Raw genomic sequence first — 18,199 nt, 5'->3', positions numbered from 1 at the left:
TGTTTCTATACTGAGGATAAAATCAATGGAGGAATGGCTAAAGCCACAGGAGAAAGGGGATGGTAGAAGATTAAGAAAGATTCGTAAGTAATCTGCCGTGGATACGATAAGCACCAGGGGAGGAGTTAGCCTTGAACAGAGAGGGACCTTCTTTTAGAATGACTTAGAAACTATGCTCCTAAGACATTTGCTTCTGAGATGGAACACGTATGCTTCTGAGAGGGAAGAATGGGTACTGATGAAGATGTTTGTATGCAGGCAGTGAGGATGGGGAAAAGTTAAAGAAATATAGTAACTACTACCTTATTTACATGGCACTTTATGCATTAAAGCAATTTCACACACCTTAATTGCATAGGGATCTTATAATAACCCTGCAAATAGGCTCAGGGAGACTGGAATGAGTTGCCCGAAGGTCTGCAGCTGGTGAGCTGCATAGGAAGAACTTCTTCAAACTCAAAGGTCTCATGCCCTTTCAGTTATTTCAGTAATTATGTACAAGCAGAGGAGTAAGGTAGTGAAGGAAAGAGCCATGGGAACTACGTGACTAGCTTGAGTATTATGAAGGGATGGATCTTTTCCAGTAAGTGAGGGAAATCTTTGCAGTAATTAGATTTACAAAGCTCTTTCAAGGAAGAAGGCTTAAAGAAATGTCTAATCATATGTGTCGTGGATGCTTTCATCACAATGAAAGAAACAGAAATAAAGCCAGATTATTATAAGACATGGCAAAGGGTCTAACCCATGTGGTAGCTGAAATCCCAGGGACTTTTCCTTACTGGGGTGTTTAGTACTAAGCTTCCTCTCATCATCATTTGGAAATGTCCTTTTTGTTTGCATTAAAATTTCTGAGGGTGTGATCACACAATGTCAAAGCATTACTTGATATGGACAATCAAACCGATAAATTCTTTTAAAAATTCTTTTCATCAGATCATACCCTAATTCTGAGAAGATAATTAAGCAAATATGGCATCGATATGTGCCATGCTTGTTGAGGTTATTGTTGAGGGAGGGGGATGGCAGTACACAGGAGGGTCATGAAGTATTTTAAGAATCAAAAGTCTGACAAATCAGAGGGTTTGGTAAGGAAATCCAATCCACGCTTAATGAAAAGAGAACCTTTGAATGTTCATTTTGTGGGGGACTTTCTTTTTCGGCTGAGATAGGGGCACCTTGGAGATAATGTAGTTGTGGGTGGTTTTGCAAGAAGAGCCTTATCTCTTATTGCCTGACACTTCTTCCAATTAGCTGTCTCTTAAGGTCTCTTATGAATACCTCTTATGGTCTAACCAGATACCTCAAGTGTGCCCTTGGAAAAGGAAACAAGGCAACCAGACTTTTACAGCTTTACCAGACTCCCTTTACTGACTTTGTTATTTCTAGCAGGAAAAGGAACTGAGCCAAGGAACATCTTCAAAGGTAGAGGCCCCCAGGAGGGTAGGGCCAATTGGTAGTAAACGTCCATTTGGCCTTCTGGTAACTACAAGCAAGGGGCATTATAAAGGCAAGAGCTCCAGTACGCTGCAGGGATGCAGGTTTCATCCATCCATCTACTGTTTAACACTTTTGTTATTTCCTCCCCAGGGATGCTTGCTTTTCTCTGTAGGCTACATGGGAAGTTAGAGAAGCTGGAAAAGCAATTTTCTTTTCCTCTCCTTCTTAACCATTTCCCCTAATTCTGAGACACAGGTCCCTGCTTTGTCCTTGGCAGGGGGGATGGGGTGGGGCTGGTCAATCTCTAAGGCAGCCCTCCCCATCTCCAGTAAAGTTCACTTTAACAAGAAGCAGATTAAAGGTAGAGGCTTTTTAAAAATGAACTATAGTTTCCTTTGATAAAAATCCAGGTTGAACTTATGGACTACATCAAATATTTTCACTTTCATGTCAGTCTGGGCTTCCTCTAATAGGGTGAGTTTATCTGTTGAAAATTAAAAACACAGAAAATGAGGTAATATTTCAGTTTGGTTAGAAGTAGTTCTTTCTTGACCTTGTGCCAAATATAATTTTAACTGATTAAGTCTGCCTTTCATCCATGGTATCACCATGTTGTTATCACGGTAAGAATACTGTTTTACAAAAAGATTTGGAAATAAAAGTTAATTTTGAAAATCTCATTTTAGTTTTTATATTTCCCTTGTGAGAGACTTACCTAGTGTGTCTAAGCCTCTTTTAGGTAGCAGACCATTGAATTCTTAAGGACTCATGCTTCCTCCAAACTCTCTTGTACACTGAACTCTCTAATGGATATTATCGTGCCTTCTCTAACACAGCTTGTCCTTATGTGTAATTGCTCTGACTTGGAGGAAGACAGAGAAAATGATCAAACAGAACGTCCCTGGTTATTATCAGGCAGATTATTTCTACACAGATTCTTCCTATTCCACTTAAGGTTATACAGTCAGCTTTTCAGAGCAATAATTCGTTATGATATATTATGAGAGAAGATATTGAGGCAGCAAAGTATAATCTACTATCTTTTAAAAATAAGCATCAAGCAGTAAACTTTTGTTATTACAAAGCTATAATGAATAATTTTAAAATTCTATTTATTTTTATTAATAGATTTATTTTTTAGTATGAAACATATCGTGCATATTAATTAAAACACAGTAAAGTTTCTAATTACAATAACGGACGCAATTAGGTTTATTTAAAAAAAAAACTAGAACAAATGAGTTAGTACATTGTCAACCTGGATAACACTTGTGTTGGTGAGAGGGCAGGGAAACAAGCACTCTTGCACACTGCTAATATCATGTTACCTTTCTGAAAGCCATTTGTGTCAAAAGCCTTGAATTCTGCATACTCTTTGACCCAATCTTATGATTAAGCCCTATTGTTTTATTTTACAGATGAAGAAACTAAAATTCAGAGACTGAGTAACTTCCCAAGGTCATATAACAAGTTAGTAGGGGAGTCGTGATTGTCCAACTCAGTTACCTAATCCAAAACTTATGCTTAATTCCTACACCATAAACCGCATTCAATGAGGGATTTGTTTTTAGAAAATATCTGTATAATAGAATAATATGCATCAATTTAACATGCTGTATAAGAATATATAATGACATGGACAAATATGTGCAAAATGATAAACAGCAAAAGTAAATTTAAGAATATGATCTCAATTTTATTAAAAATACGTAAGTGTATAAATAAGAAATATGTGTTACAGATATATAGATGAACATCTAAAGAGACTGGGGACGTGACAAATAAATTTATTTTCTTCATTTCGTTACCTGTCTTTCCTAAATTTTCTACTTTGCATTAAAAATTATCTTTTTAGGCACACCTGGCTGGCTCAGTTGGTGGAAAATGTGAATCTTGATCTTGGGGTCATGAGTTTGAGCCCCATTTTGGACAAAGAACTTAATTTTAAAAATTGTCTTTTTAAAGATGTTCAATATCAGTTCTCAAACTGAATCTGCAATTTAAAGGCAAAACCTACTTTTATCTGGAAAGGTAAATGAAAATGAAAGATATGTTACTATTAAAATAGATGACAATAATGCTCTAGTAGTCCATCTTGATTTCTTCTCACTTTAAGTCTAAATGTTCTAATTTCCTGGCAGGGAGATAGCAAGAACCATGGGAGCTTCTACTAACTGGTCTTTTATCTCTAGTGTGAATGGCATTATTCTATCAGAATGTGGTCAAAATCAAGGACTCCCCAGTTAGTGAAAATGAGATTCAAGAACTCATGTTTATTTATTGATGAAGGATAAGGATGGGAAAAACAAAGACTTGCTAACTTTCCCATGTTGATTTTCATTAGTAAAATTACTCAGCATGTTTGTTCAGTCTGCAGCTTCTTTCCATATGACTTACAAGGTGTTGTTTTAACAGGAATGGAACTCACTGAGCAATGTGACTGACTGAGGAAGAGCCGGTTCATGCAGATAGTAGCCTCCAGCTCTATCCTAGCAAAGAAATATTCTTGTTGGATTTGTTGAAAAGCTCTGAGAGGAAGGAAGAGACATTAGTGAGAATTTCCCTCAGATAACACATGTTTTAGTTTAAAGAAATCCTGCTCAATTATGTTCCGCAAATATCATATATGAGTAATTTAAAACAGAGGTTGGAAACCTTGCTTTTTTTTTTTTTAAAGAAATTTTCTTTTTTTTTCTGCCAAGCTTCTCATTCTTATAATGCAAACACATATGTTTATTAGATAAGTCATTCTTCCTCCTACCTTCTTTCTGGGTGAAGATTGGGTCAGATCTAGTTCAATAACTGCAGAGTTGTCTTATTACCATACTTCTTTTCCACAGGTTAGAAGTACTAACTGTATATAGAACTTTATTTGAACTTTTGTTGCATTTCTAAATATTATATGTACATGATAGATGATTTTGAACGAAAATTTTTAGACCAGAAAGTCCAAGGAAGATTAAAACAACCACAATCCCACCACTCGGGGGAAAAAAAAACCCCAAAACCCTTAAATACTATATACTCTTCTTGATCTTATTGTATATTAGCATATTAAGGGCTCTTAGCAGTCAAGAAAAAAGAAAACAATTTACCTTTGTTACAAACCATGTTTTCCAAACTTCGACCATGAATCCTTTGGTGGCATAACACCTATTAATAACCTGAAGAACTCAAGATCTGAGGAACACATTTTTATTTATTTTATTTTATTTTATTTTTTTTAAAGATTTTATTTATTTATTTGAGAGAGAGAATGAGATAGAGAGAGCATGAGAGGGTCAGAGGGAGAAGCAGACTCCCCGCCGAGCAGGGAGCCCGATGTGGGACTCGATCCCGGGACTCCAGGATCATGACCTGAGCCAAAGGCAGTCGCTCAACCAACTGAGCCACCCAGGCGCCCAGGAACACATTTTTAGAATGCCACTTTAATGAATGTATCACTGTCCAGGATCTTCAGCCATATTAGTAATCCAGAGTTAAACAAAATGCTCACCCGTCTACATAATCTCACACATATTAAAGTTGAAGAGTTTACGGTGATATATACTTCAAGAAAGCAACAGGTATGGGTAATTTATAATATGTAAACTATATCTCAATAAAGCCCCCCACTTTTTAAAGAAACCAATATGCTTGTGTTTCAGGAATACTGAGAAGTGGAGTTACTTGATGAACATGAAATCAGAGCAAAAGGAGGACAGTTTTACGAATTATTTTATGCTGGCCAAGATGACTTATTCCTGCCCACAAGAGAAGATACCTCTTTAGTTACTATAATATCTCTTAGATTTATACTATACAATTCTACCTCTTCTAGTTTTTCTTTTCAAATGTTCTGGCAATACAAAATTAATCTACTTACAGTCCAAAAGAGTGAATGTATACTCCAGAGTGGCAATGAATAGCCAACAGCCATTGTCTAAAACAGACTACCATAAATGCATTTCTTTTAAACTTCATGTTTTTCCTAGTATATACACATGAGGAAATATTTTTAAAATGCAAAGGTTAAAGTTTTCAATTCTGAATCTTTAGGGATAACTGATATACAAAGAATATTTGTTAATATACTTACCTGCAACTTTATATTCCCTAAAATACATCAAATATACCCTATTTGAGAAATAAAGTTCAAAGCTAAACATCTCCCTGCCATTCTTACTTTTTCTAGAAGCAAAACTTGACAAGGTTGACATAAGTACTAAATCAGAATCTCACTCCACGTATCCCTCCTAGCGTTGACATGTAAAAAAATGATCTCATTTGCTGCCATGATGGATTATACCAACTAAATGAATCTCAATGGCCACTTCTAGTTCATCTTTTGGTTGGTTGACACATTTTTATCACCCACACAAATACAAATATAAAAAGATGCTTTTCTGTATGCAAACTTTTTATTGAACTATTATACTATTTAAAATAGTATAACCTCTTCAAAGAGGTCACAAAAATTATAGAACTCAAAATTTTTAGGTAAAACTCTTCAACGGTAAGTTATTCTTTTTCAGTCAGCTTATACAAAGTTTAGCAGCAAGAGCATACTACTATAGAGACTTGCAGTTGGTTCAGACTCAGTTTCTGCTCATGCTATGTAGAGCGTCCACGATGCTTTTATTGTACTCTGCAATCTGCTTGGTTACATTCTTCATAATTGACTGGTAATCACTCTCTTGACTCTTGGTTGCTATGACTAATTACATGAGTTAAGGGGGAACAGTGATCAACAAAAATAGTAATCCACTTTGGCTTAGGAAGGAACTAAATCATTTTTTTTAATTTTTCTTATTGAAAATTGAAAATGGTCAGAAAAAGCACAATTAGAATATATTAAAAAATATATATTAACAGATTAAGATCAATTGAAACCTAAAAGGCTAAGCAAAACTTGTTTCAAAAAAGTTCACCTACATACTATAAGAGCTTTTTTTTAAAAAAAGATTTTATTTATTTATTTATTTATTTGAGAGAGAGGAGCAGAGGGAGAGGGACAAGCAGACTCTGCACTGAGTGCGGGGCTCCACATGGAGCTGAATCTCATGACCCTGAGCCAAAATCAAGAGTTAGATGCTTAACCTGACTGAGCCACCCAGGTGGCCCTAAGAGCTTTTTTATAGTTAATATTATGCATCTTAATCTAATTCTGGTCTGTGAACAACTGAATGTTCAGAAGAACCATGTTTTCTAGAGTACCACACTGAATTTCAGAAGTCTCTAGAATTCACTCTACTTCAAAATCCCCTACTCTGTGTTGCATAAACTAGACCGCTGGACTAAAGCACATTGAGAGTCTTTTGCTTTTAAACTGAGTAGCACGACTGCTGGGAATAGAGCCCCAATGCATTTGATGTGGAAGTAAGCCAGGAATCCACGCTGCCCTGAGCTGAAGTTTGGCAGTTTCCTGGAGGAGAATCTAAACTACCAATGAGTCAGGAGCTACTTCTCCAAGCTAGAGATGTCCTTAAACGGTCAAAGAAGGGAATAGAAAATAACTTTTGGGGAAATGTTTCTTATAATTTTACAACACATGTCCTCAGTAGCTGCTTCCTCCTATATAATCACACAAAAAGATTAGCAAGAAGATGGGATTTAAGTCCCACCCTGGTAGAAATTGAAGTTGAATTGGCTGAAACACAGATGAGCTTGAAAGTCAAATTTCTCAGGATACTACTGGGCTTACGTCCCTCTGCTGCCCAGATACCCAAGGTACAGCATTATAAGCAACAGCAATTATGAATATACATATATGCATGGTTTTATATAATTCTTTTAATAGCTCTATGAGAAGGAAATATTAACTATATTTGAGATGACAAAATTGGGGTTTAAACAAATTAAATAAATTGCCCGAAGTCCCTAACCTACAAGTAGTAAAGTCAACACTGAAAATTCTGTGCACTTAAATCACTATGCCAGACTATGACTTTGTACAGTCTGCTTTCTATTGTCACTTTGGTATACACACAAATACCCTAATTATTGTAGACTGGAAACTGAGTCTTACTCATTTATTCCCCACATAGTTTAGCTTGGTGTTTTGTACATATTAGGTATTTGATAAGTTTGTGTTAAATTTCATTTCATTTCATTTCTTTAAAGAAATTCTTAGGAAAAAAAATCTCTCTGGGGCGCCTGGGTGGCTCAGTCAGTTGAGCATCTGACTCTTGGTTTGCGCTCAGGTTATGATCTCAGGGTTGTGAGATCGAGCCCTGCATCAGGCTCCCCGCTCAGCGGGGAGTCAGCTTGAGATTCTCTCTCTCCCTCTACGTCCCCACTCCCCGCCTCAAATAAGTGAATAAATCTTAAAAAAAAAAAAAATCACTGTCAAGTTCATTTGCCGTTTTTTAAAGGATACATTCTTTCATCACAAAATTATTTTGCTCATGGTGTTGCCACTTCCTCTCCAAATTTGTAAGCTAAAAAACACAAAATAAAAATGTTAAACAGTACCCATATTCAAAATAATTATACACGCTTTTAAGAGGATAAGAAAAAAAAAAACACTCAATTTTAAATCTTATCAACTCCTTGCATTTTGGTGAGATAAAGGCATGGCAGACAAAAAGGAAAATTAGAAAGGATTAAACAACAGTAAATACATTAATAAATACAATGTTGAATTTGACAATAGGCTTTACTCTATATGTTTAATTGGAAAATATTTACAATATTTATTATGCCAATGAACATGCCAACTGAAAGACAATTTATGACTTTTCCCTTTCCAAAAAGAACTTGAAAGAAAAGAATGGGACATGATGGGAATCTCTCCTTGAAATCTGGAAGTCTAATGCTACAAATGTGATATATATTCTAACACTGTCAAAGGTTCAACTATATAGGAGTAACTTCCTTATTTCCAGGGCTAAATTTCCTGTCTAATTCCACAAGCTGTGATAAGAGCAGAGCTGCAGTGTGAAGATTATAAGAGGGTTGGTAAAAAGCTGGCACTGTTACAATAATTTCTGCATCAACAGGAAGCTAATGTGGATATTATATTGATGGTTGCTTCCTCAGAAGACAATTTTACTGTTATAGAATTAAATTGTTTTTCTGATTTAATTAACCTTTTAACTCTGGGTTATAGTCTTTCTTTTTTAAGATGCACATAGTATTTTTCCTAGGCAAAGGACTGTCTGAGAAATGAAACATTACAATAACATTCTGTGTAGGCATTTCTAGGAGGTAATGATCATTTTTAAGAATCTGATAACTAAAGCAGCATTAATATTTCTACTCTCATGTTAAAATTATTTTCAGGGTATATGTTCAGTGTTAATGTAGTATCCATCCCACTGTTTCCTCTAAAGAGATAAATCTAGGTATTAGGATAAATCCTAACTAATTAATTATGTAAACTGTATGTACTGTGAGTTAACACTATTAAATCAGATCTGGCTCCCCAGATAGGAACTCAAAGTTAAGATGGACTTAAGGAAGCAGTCAGCACTTTTTGGCAATAAATCTCTAATAACCTTTTGCAAAGTCAAGTACCAAACTTTTCCCCTTTGTTTCATACAAAGAGGTGGCCTTCTTAGAATGCAGACCTCTTAAGTGCTAAATGAATAATGCTATAAAAGCAACACTCTGTCAGATGGTCAACTTCCTTATATATTATACATCTGTTTTAGTGACTTGCCTTTAAACCTCTGAGAATATCTTGAAGCATGAATCTGTTTTTTCCCTACAACTTCCTTAAACAGTCTGTTGTATATATTCTTTATATATTTTGGATATTAACCCCTTATCAGATATTATGATTTGAAAATATTTTCTCCCATTCCGTAGGTTGTTTTCATTTTGTTGATTGTTTCTTTTGCTGTGCAGAAGCCTTCTAGTTTGATGTGGGCATACTTATTTATTTTTGCCTTTGTTGTTTGTGCTTTTGATGTCATAACCAAAAAACTGTTGCCAAGACTAATGTCAAGGAGCTTTATCCCTAATGTTTTCTTCTAGGAGTTTTATAGTTTGTTCCAATATAAAGATATTTAAATGATATCAAATAAATAATAGCCATTCATCAAAAAGTCTGTTATGAAATTTATCTATGTCAAAAAGCGGTTTTCGAGAAAATAGTTGCAAAAGGAGACCAGATTTTATTTGATCAATGGGGATTTCCAAAAAGCAACAAATAATATAGAGAAGGATGGTAAATTGTGAGTTGTTATGAATTCCTGTTATCAGTATAAGGGGTTAAGTATATGATTAGCACTTGATGTGGGAATAAACAAGTAGCCATTGACTGGCTCTAAGAAATTGTGTTTGTCAAGTGTTTTCCTCCTTAATCTATTCAGTGAAAAAGGAGAGCTGATATTCCATAAGCAGTATCAGTATTTTTTCCTAAGAATCATTTAAGACAATGGCCTCATAAACTTCTTAGATTTCTTCTCCAGTATCCATCCCCAATCTAAACAGCCTAGGATAATTCTGCCACTTACAAATCTGTATCTAGACCTGTTTATTATAAAGTAGAGACAGAATAACTGATAAATCTGAATATGTAAAATAGTGACTTCTAAGCTTTTAGTAGTTGTGGCAAACTCTGATGAGACGTCACCCCTTTCAAGATGAATATAAGGTATGTCTTTGTTTTTAAAATGGTAAATCCATACAATGAAATACTCATAAAAATATCAAAAAAGGAGCTTGAAAACATTTGTGAGAAAATGAATGTTTAAAGACTGTATGCATAGAATTTCATTTTTTGTAAAAATAATATAATCAATATGGGTGTATAACTGCAAAGGAAAAAAGTTTACAAGGATATTATACCAAAATGTTAACAATGATTGTCTATCATGATCATGTTACCATTTAAAGAAAAGGAAGAACGCATTTAGCATTAATAAATCATAGTTGCAAATTGCTAATATATACTAATTAGATGAGATGATCAATCTTTATCTACTGATTTTGTACATGCCACACATGCTTCATTTAATCCTCCAACAAATACTTACTGAACACCTATTATGTGCCAACCACGGGCACAGTGTGGGGAGAAAGTGAATGAAACAGGTATCATCTCTACCTTCTCAGACAGGACACTCAATCTCTAAGACCTCCGACATTGTTCAGGTAATTCTATCAGTAGGATAAATGATGTGAAAGGGGGGTTTGTCTGTGAATCCTGTGTAAATAATGAGAAATGTACATCAAGAAGTTCAAGGACAGGGGGTGCCTGGGTGGCTCAGTTGGTTAAGCGGCTGCCTTCGGCTCAGGTCATGATCCTGGGGTCCTGGGATCGAGCCCCACGTCTGGCTCCCTGCTCAGCAGAGAGCCTGCCTCTCCCTCTCCCTCTGCCTGCCACTCTGCCTATTTGTGCTCTCTCTTTCTCTGTCAAATAAATAAATAAAATCTTTAAAAAAAAAAAAAAAAAAGAAGTTCAAGGACAGGACTGCTTTTTACAGCATTAAACAGTTTTAAAACTAAAAATAACCTAAATGTCCAATAATATGAAACTGGTTCAGTAATTTATACTATATCCATTAAGTCAAATATTATACAGAATCATATTTTTAGGGGCGCCTGGGTGGCTCAGTCATTAAAGCGTCTGCCTTCGGCTCAGGGCATGATCCCAGGGTCCTGGGATCGAGCCCCGCATCGGGCTCCCTGCTCTGCGGGAAGCCTGCTTCTCCCTCTCCCACTCCTCCTGCTTTTGTTCCCTCTCTCACTGTGTCTCTCTCTGTCAAATAAATAAATTAAATCTTAAAAAAAAAAATCATATTTTTAAAAGCTATGACAAGGCAAACTACTTATTAGGTATAGTTAATAATGAAAAACAAGTTTCCAAATATGTACAATATGATACCATTTCTATAAATATATAGAAATAAATGTATACATATATATAAAAAATGTGCGTACATATATACATATAGACTAGAAGGACCCACACAAAAATGACAAGAATTAATTCTTCTGTGATATTAGTCATTAAGGTTTATTTTCTCTATTTGTGGTTTTTGTGAGTTAGCAAAGTTTCTCCATTAAAAATGTTTTAATTTTGGGGCACCTGGGTGGCTCAGTCGTTAAGGGTCTGCCTTCAGTTCAGGTCATGATCCCAGGGTCCTGGGATCGAGCCCCACATCGGGCTCCCTGATCAATGGGAAGCCTGCTTCTCCCTCTCCCACTCCCCCTGCTTGTGTTCCTTCTCTCGCGGTTGTCTCTGGCAAATAAATCTTAAAAAAAAAAAAAAGTTTTAATTTTGAAATTTTTAAAAGCTATTATTAGCCGATAGGCTGTGCCCAGAACAGGGCCTATCACAGAGTAGTCCTTCAATATAGGTTTATAGAAGGAGAGCAAAAGTAAATTCATTCTGAGTGGAGATTGTACAGTCTGGCTATCTTCAAAGCACAAAGTCTGGAAGGATAAATACAGCAAGTTAAAAAAAATTGTTTCAGGGTGAAAATATAGATTAAAAACATGGGACAGATAGTTTAAAAACAGAAATAAATTTCAGAGTCTTTTTTTTTTCTTTTTACCTGAGAATGTGTCTCATTTTCTTGCAATTGTGTTTTTAGTGTCTCAAATTCTACGTTTAGCTTCTCTGTTATTTTCTTAAAGGCATTTCTGCGGGTTGTTAATACTGTTCTCTCCTGATGTAACTTCTAGATAGATCCAAATAGAAATAAATAACAGACTTTAGCAAATATCTAGTAAGCCAATATAAATCATTTTTAACTTAAATAATTTCAATGATATTCTGGTAAAATTCTACCAAGATTATAATTACTCTAAAACCTGTCTGTAAAAATATCTTTTGAGATATAATAAGCTAAATTAGTATTAACTGTATTAATAACTCTACTAAGGCTGCTATATATGTGTTCCTATCCAACCAAATTTACTTTAAATTAATGTAAATAGCAATGAAAAACCACTGATGAGTAAATCTTAAGGAGGGAAATTTCATAATCAAACCTGCATTTAACAAAGTTCGTATTTGTTGAAATGCTCTTGCTTTTTCTTGCTTTGCCTTTTGTTTAAAACTTACATCTCTCTAAATTCCTCCTATATACATAAACATCTTAGCTTATATATCAAACAATCAACTGCAAATAATAAATTCTATGAACTACATATATATTAAATTTGATCAAGAAAAAAAAATTTGAATAAGTCTGTAAGACTGTTACCATTTACCTTTTTCTTTTCTTCACCTGATGATTTTAAAGCCGGCAAATCATTATATGTCTCCAGGTCAGCTGTCATTTGCTTAATTTTGCTTTTCAGAGAATGTTGTTCCTCAGTCATCTTACTTTCCAGAAGTTCCATTTTCTGTAGATCCAACTGTAGACGTTGACTATCTGAAACACAAGAAAATTCAAGACCAAAATTAGTCAAAACTTTATTCCTTTCACAAAGAGAAATGCAATGCAACCATTAAAAATCATGTTTTACAAGAATATCTGCAAAAGAAACATGTTTCACGTTGTGCAACCAGTGAGACAATACAAAGGTAAATTAAGAAAAAAAAATATTCATCCTCCAGGTAACCAACATAACCTGATATATATCAACCATATTTATCTCCATGCTCATACAAACATTTAAGAATGCACATAGGTGTTTTTTTCTTTACTTAATAACATATATTATGAGATAAAGGCCCATTATTTTTAATAGGGGCATGAAAGCAAATTATGAAATGTTTTTTATATATATATACATATATATATGTATATATATACACATTTGAACAAAATTTTACAACTACAGTCAATTCTCATTACTTACGGTAGTTTTATTCTATAAAGTCACTGTAAATATTGAGTTAACAAATACTGAACTATTGCTCCTAGAGGGGATATAGGGTTAGGTTCCTGAGAGCCTCTGGTCATAGTATTTTCATCAACCAACTAACACATAACCTTGTTTTATGTGTGTTTCTATTTAAACACACCTTATTTAATATATATTTTTCATTCATTAACACTGAACTCAAAGCCAACCTTATGCCTGAATGAAGCTAATCTAACATAATGAAGCTAATCTGTAAGGCACAATGCAGTCTTCTTGGGCTTAGGAACACAAGCCAACACTTCAGCAGTATGCTTGGGAGCCATTTTATATAGCAAAATCACGAACAAAAAGTACAAAAATATGGGGAAAAAATGGCACTAAATATGTCACATAAAGGATACTTGCTAATAGTGTGAGGACTAAAACAAGAAGACAGTGTTGCTTTATTTGACCTCTTCTGGGAATGCATGTCAGGCAATTCACATTTTTGACTCTGCACATGTCCACAAATGACTGTGAAAGTGCTAAAAGTACTGATTTCGGGGCTACAAATTAATTATGGTGAGTAGGCAAATTCACAAATACAGAATCCATGAATAATGAGGACTGAGAGTATAGATGTGTACGTGAAGGAGGGAGTGTGTGTGTGTGTCTCATACTTTGTTTTTAAAGTATGAAGCATCTACTATGTGTTAGGTGCTAAGAATATAATGGAAATCAACAGAAACATTGTTTTTGCTCAAGGAGCTATATTCTAGAAGTAGAACCAGTAAATTAAATATGCATTTATAATAAATGGATAACTACTATGAAAATAGTAATACAGGTAACAGTCTTTACTACTATGAAAATAGTAATACAGGTACTGATCAAGAGCATTCTCTAAAGACATGCCTTTTAACTGAGTAAGGCCTTAAGGATTAGGAATCAACCAAACTAAGGAGAAAGTAAATGTGTCCCAGAGAACACAATCAACATGTGCAAAGTCTAGAGGTAAGAAAGCATGGTACATATGCACAAATAACAGAAGTTCAGTATGACTAGAACCCAAAGTTCAAAGTGGGAAGAATTTCAGTTCATGAAGGGCTTTTTAAATGAAAATAGAGGGAGGTGGAACTTTATCCTAACAGCTATGAAAAGTAATCGATGGATTTTAAATCGGAATGTGGCATAATTAAATTTTAGAAAGTTCACTCCGGTTTCAATGTGGGCAATTAATTGGAAAAGCATTAATTGGTACAGAAAGACCAGTTAAATGTTGATTCAGTGATCTACATAAGTAATCTTAGACTAGTGTAGGGAATTTTTTTTTTTCACTAAGCAATATTAAGTGCTTTCTGTGTGCCAGGCAAACTTCTAGGCATAGGGGATACAGCAATGAACAAAGCATATGAGAATCCCTATCCTTATAGAACCTATATTCCAATGGAAGACAACTATGTATATGAAATCTAAAGCTATCTCACATGGAAATAAATGAGGAAAAAAACGAAGGACAGATGTAGAGGGACTCAAGAGATATTAGAGAAATTGACTGGATACAGTGGTTGAGCAAGAGGAGTCAATGGAGAGTCCCATTTCCAACTTGAGTAAAGGAGTAGATAGTAGGAAAGGCAGAGGGAGGTATCAACTTTTGTTTGTAGGAGGGAATGAGATGAAGGGTTCATGCCAACTTAGGATATGCTGTTCGAGTTACCTCAGAAACACCCAAATAGTAAACATGCCCACATGCCCATATATAGATATATGGGTCTGAAGCCCTGAGAGAAATTTGAAGACAGAGATTTTGAAATCATCAACATAGAGACAGCACCTGAAGCTATGGGAATGGGTGAAATCATCAAGAGAAAAGGATTCATGACAGAACCTGTAAGAATAACAAATTTTTAAAGAATAAACTTACATGAAGGATCCCATAAAGGAGAATAAGAAATGACCAAAGAAATAAAAGAAAAATCAGAAACGATAGTGAAAAGACATTTCAAGAATAAAAGAGTGGTTTGTAATGCAGAATACTACTTAGAGATTTAAAACAAACAAACAAAAAGACTGCAAAATACAAGTTAGACTTACTGTCCAGGAAAACCTTGATGTATTTCCTGAGAAAAGATTTCATAGAAAAGAAAATGGGACCAAGAGGGAGAGGAAGGCTTTTAAAAATTTGGATGTGAAACCTCTGAAAGGGAGGGATGATAGCTGGGCAGAGAATACCTGGAAGAGGCTTTTTCTTTTTTTTCCAAGATGAAATATAAAAAAAAAGACTGGAGAATATATTGGCAAATGACATATCTGCTAAAGGGCTAGTATCCAAAATAAATAAAGAACTGATACAACTCAACACCAAAAACCCTCAAATAATCCAATTAAAAATGGGCAGAAGACATGAACAGACATTTTTCCAAAGAAGACATACAGGTGGTCAACAGACACATGAAAAGATACTCAACATCACTCATCAACAGAGAAATGCAAAAACTACAACTACTCACACCTGTTAGGATGGCTAAAATAAAAAATATAAGAAACAAGTGTTGGTGAGGATGTAGAGAAAAAGGAATCCTTGTGCACTATGGGTGGGAATGCAAACTGGTGCAGCCACTGTAGAAAACAGCATGAAGCATCCTCAAAAAGTTGAAAATAGAATTACCCCATAATCCAGTAATCACACTACTGGGTATTCACCCCCCAAAATATAAAAACACTAATTGAGAGATACATGCATCCCTATGTTTACTGCAGCATTATTTACAATAGCCAAATTATGTAATCAGCCCAAGTGTCCATAGGTAGATGAATGGATAAAGAAGAAGAGGTGTGTGTGTGTATATATATATATATATATATATATATGGGGAAGTGTGTGTGTGTGTATATATATATATACACACACAATGGAATACTATCCAGCTATAAAAAAGAATGAAATCTTGCCATTTGCAACAACACATATGCAGCTAGAGAGCATACTGCTAAGCGAAATCAGTCAAAGAAAGACAAATACAGTATGATTTCACTCATATGTGAAATTTAAGAAAGGAAACAAATGAGCAAAGGGGAAAAAAGAAGAGAAAGAGACAAACCAAGAAACAGACTCTTAACTACAGAGAACAAACTGATGGTTACCAGAGGGGAGGTGGGTAGGGGGATGGGTTAAATAGATGATGGAGATTAAAGAGTTTACTTACTGTGATGAACACTGAGTAATGTATAGAATTGCTGAATCACTATATTGCACACCTGAAACTAATATAACACTGTATGTTAACTATACTGGAATTAAAATAAAAAGCTTAATAAAAAGAAAAGAAAAAAGACTGTAAAGATAAATAACAAAATTTAATAATCATAAACTCTTGATAGTGAGACTGTATTTTATATTTTCTTATTTATCCTTTTCCATATCTCCCAAATCCTCTATAATGAATACAAATAACAATAAGAAAACAATATTTAAAAAATATTCTGTTCTGATAGAATTATACAATATCTACCTTCTCTATTTCAGAGACTTAACATTGTGGTTCTGACTTTATTTTTTAATTTACTTTTAAATTTTTAAAAAAGATTTTTATTTACTTGAGAGAGAGAAAGAACGAGAGCACAGAGGGAGAGGGAGAAGTAGACTCCCTGCTGAGCAGAGAGCCCAACGCAGGGCTCACTCCCAGGACCTGGGATCACAACCCAAGCCTAAGGCAGATGCTTAACCAATGGAGCCACCCAGGTGTCCCAAAAAAGTTCTTTTTTAAAGTGAAAGAAAAGTAATGGAGGGAACCAATATTATTGAGTACCTGAAATGTGCCTGGCTTTACGTTATCCCTTCTACTTTTCTTAACAGCCTTAGGAGGTAAATGTTATATGATGAAACTGAAATTTAGAAAGGTAATTTTTTTTTTTAAGATTTTATTTATTTATTTGACAGAGAGAGAGGGAGAGAGGCAGGCAGAGGAAGAGGGAGAAGCAGGCTCCCCACTGAGCAGAGAGCCTGACATGAGGTTCATCCCAGGACCCTGGGATCATAACCTGAGCTGAAGGCAGACACTTAACTGACTGAGCCACCCAGGAGCCCCATCAGAAAGGTCATTTGCCCAAGGTCACACAGCCAGTCAGGCTTTGGTGCTGAGTGATTTTTTTTTCTTTTTTTTGCTGAGTGATATTATCATGTTTATGAAAGGTTCATTTTTTTTTTAATGTTTTATTTATTTATTCATGAGAGTCAGAGAGAGAGAGAGAGAGAGAGAGGCAGAGGCAGAGGGAGAAGCAGGCTCCCCGCCTAGCAGGGAGCCTGATGTGGGATTCGATCCCAGGACCCTGGGACCATGACCTGAGCCGAAGGCAGACGCCCAACCATCTGAGCCACCCAGGCGCTCTGAAAGCTCAGGTTATGATTTCATTTTTAAAACAGCAAATGTTAATGATTCAGAAAGATGCCTCAATGAGGAATAGTGAGCTATGAGAAAAGGAACAGTAACACTTGCTCAATTTTGCTATTCAGACTTCCCCAGGCATCATTCTTTGTTTTGCTTTTCTTATAGCTATCCAAGTAAAATGTGATTAGAGCAAACTAAAAAATGGATACTAAAATGGAGCTGAAATACGTATATATATCATGCACATCCAGATGAAGGTATCTGAATTCAAACCTGCCTAAGCTAGTTTCCCCTCTCCTATGTTCCCAGGGCTAGGTATGACAATAATCCTAATATCCCAAGCAGTTACTTGTTTGTATACAGAGGCATGTAGTGATACATTTTCATCCTTGAACACTTCGCTTTCACTTTACCTCTATTTTAAAGTAGGGATATGAATAGCCTCATAAAAATATGGTGATATTTCAGAGTATTAAAAGCCAAATGTGAACATCTTTCTTTTATTACTTAGAGATTTAGGGGTGAAAGATTTTTATAATAAAATAACATAAAGTTTAATCTTATAGTGGGATGTATTATTCCCTGTATATATGTATTATTTTTCTCTGGCATTTTTCATTGTTTTTTCTTTATGTTGCATTTTTGCA

At 35.1% G+C, this 18,199-nt stretch overlaps 1 protein-coding gene across 1 annotated transcript in view; it reads right to left on the bottom strand.

The window, feature by feature from the left end:
* Window positions 1–5,818: 5,818 nt before the first annotated feature.
* IFT74 (intraflagellar transport 74) overlaps window positions 5,819–18,199 on the bottom strand; it is a 91,313-nt gene continuing 78,932 nt past the window's right edge. Inside the window, exons 17-20 of the mRNA XM_078061323.1 lie at window positions 12,586–12,749; window positions 11,925–12,050; window positions 7,796–7,856; window positions 5,819–6,133 (exon numbers count right to left, since the gene is read on the bottom strand). Coding sequence (XP_077917449.1) covers window positions 6,015–6,133; window positions 7,796–7,856; window positions 11,925–12,050; window positions 12,586–12,749 — 470 coding nt within the window. The 3' untranslated portion in view covers window positions 5,819–6,014. The remainder of the gene's footprint in view (window positions 6,134–7,795; window positions 7,857–11,924; window positions 12,051–12,585; window positions 12,750–18,199) is intronic.

This window comes from Halichoerus grypus, chromosome 14 (assembly GCF_964656455.1).
Source record: "Halichoerus grypus chromosome 14, mHalGry1.hap1.1, whole genome shotgun sequence".
In the NCBI taxonomy this organism is placed as follows: Eukaryota; Metazoa; Chordata; class Mammalia; order Carnivora; family Phocidae; genus Halichoerus; species Halichoerus grypus.
Note: the sequence above shows the minus strand (reverse complement) of the source record. Positions and strands in the feature narration are given on the sequence as shown.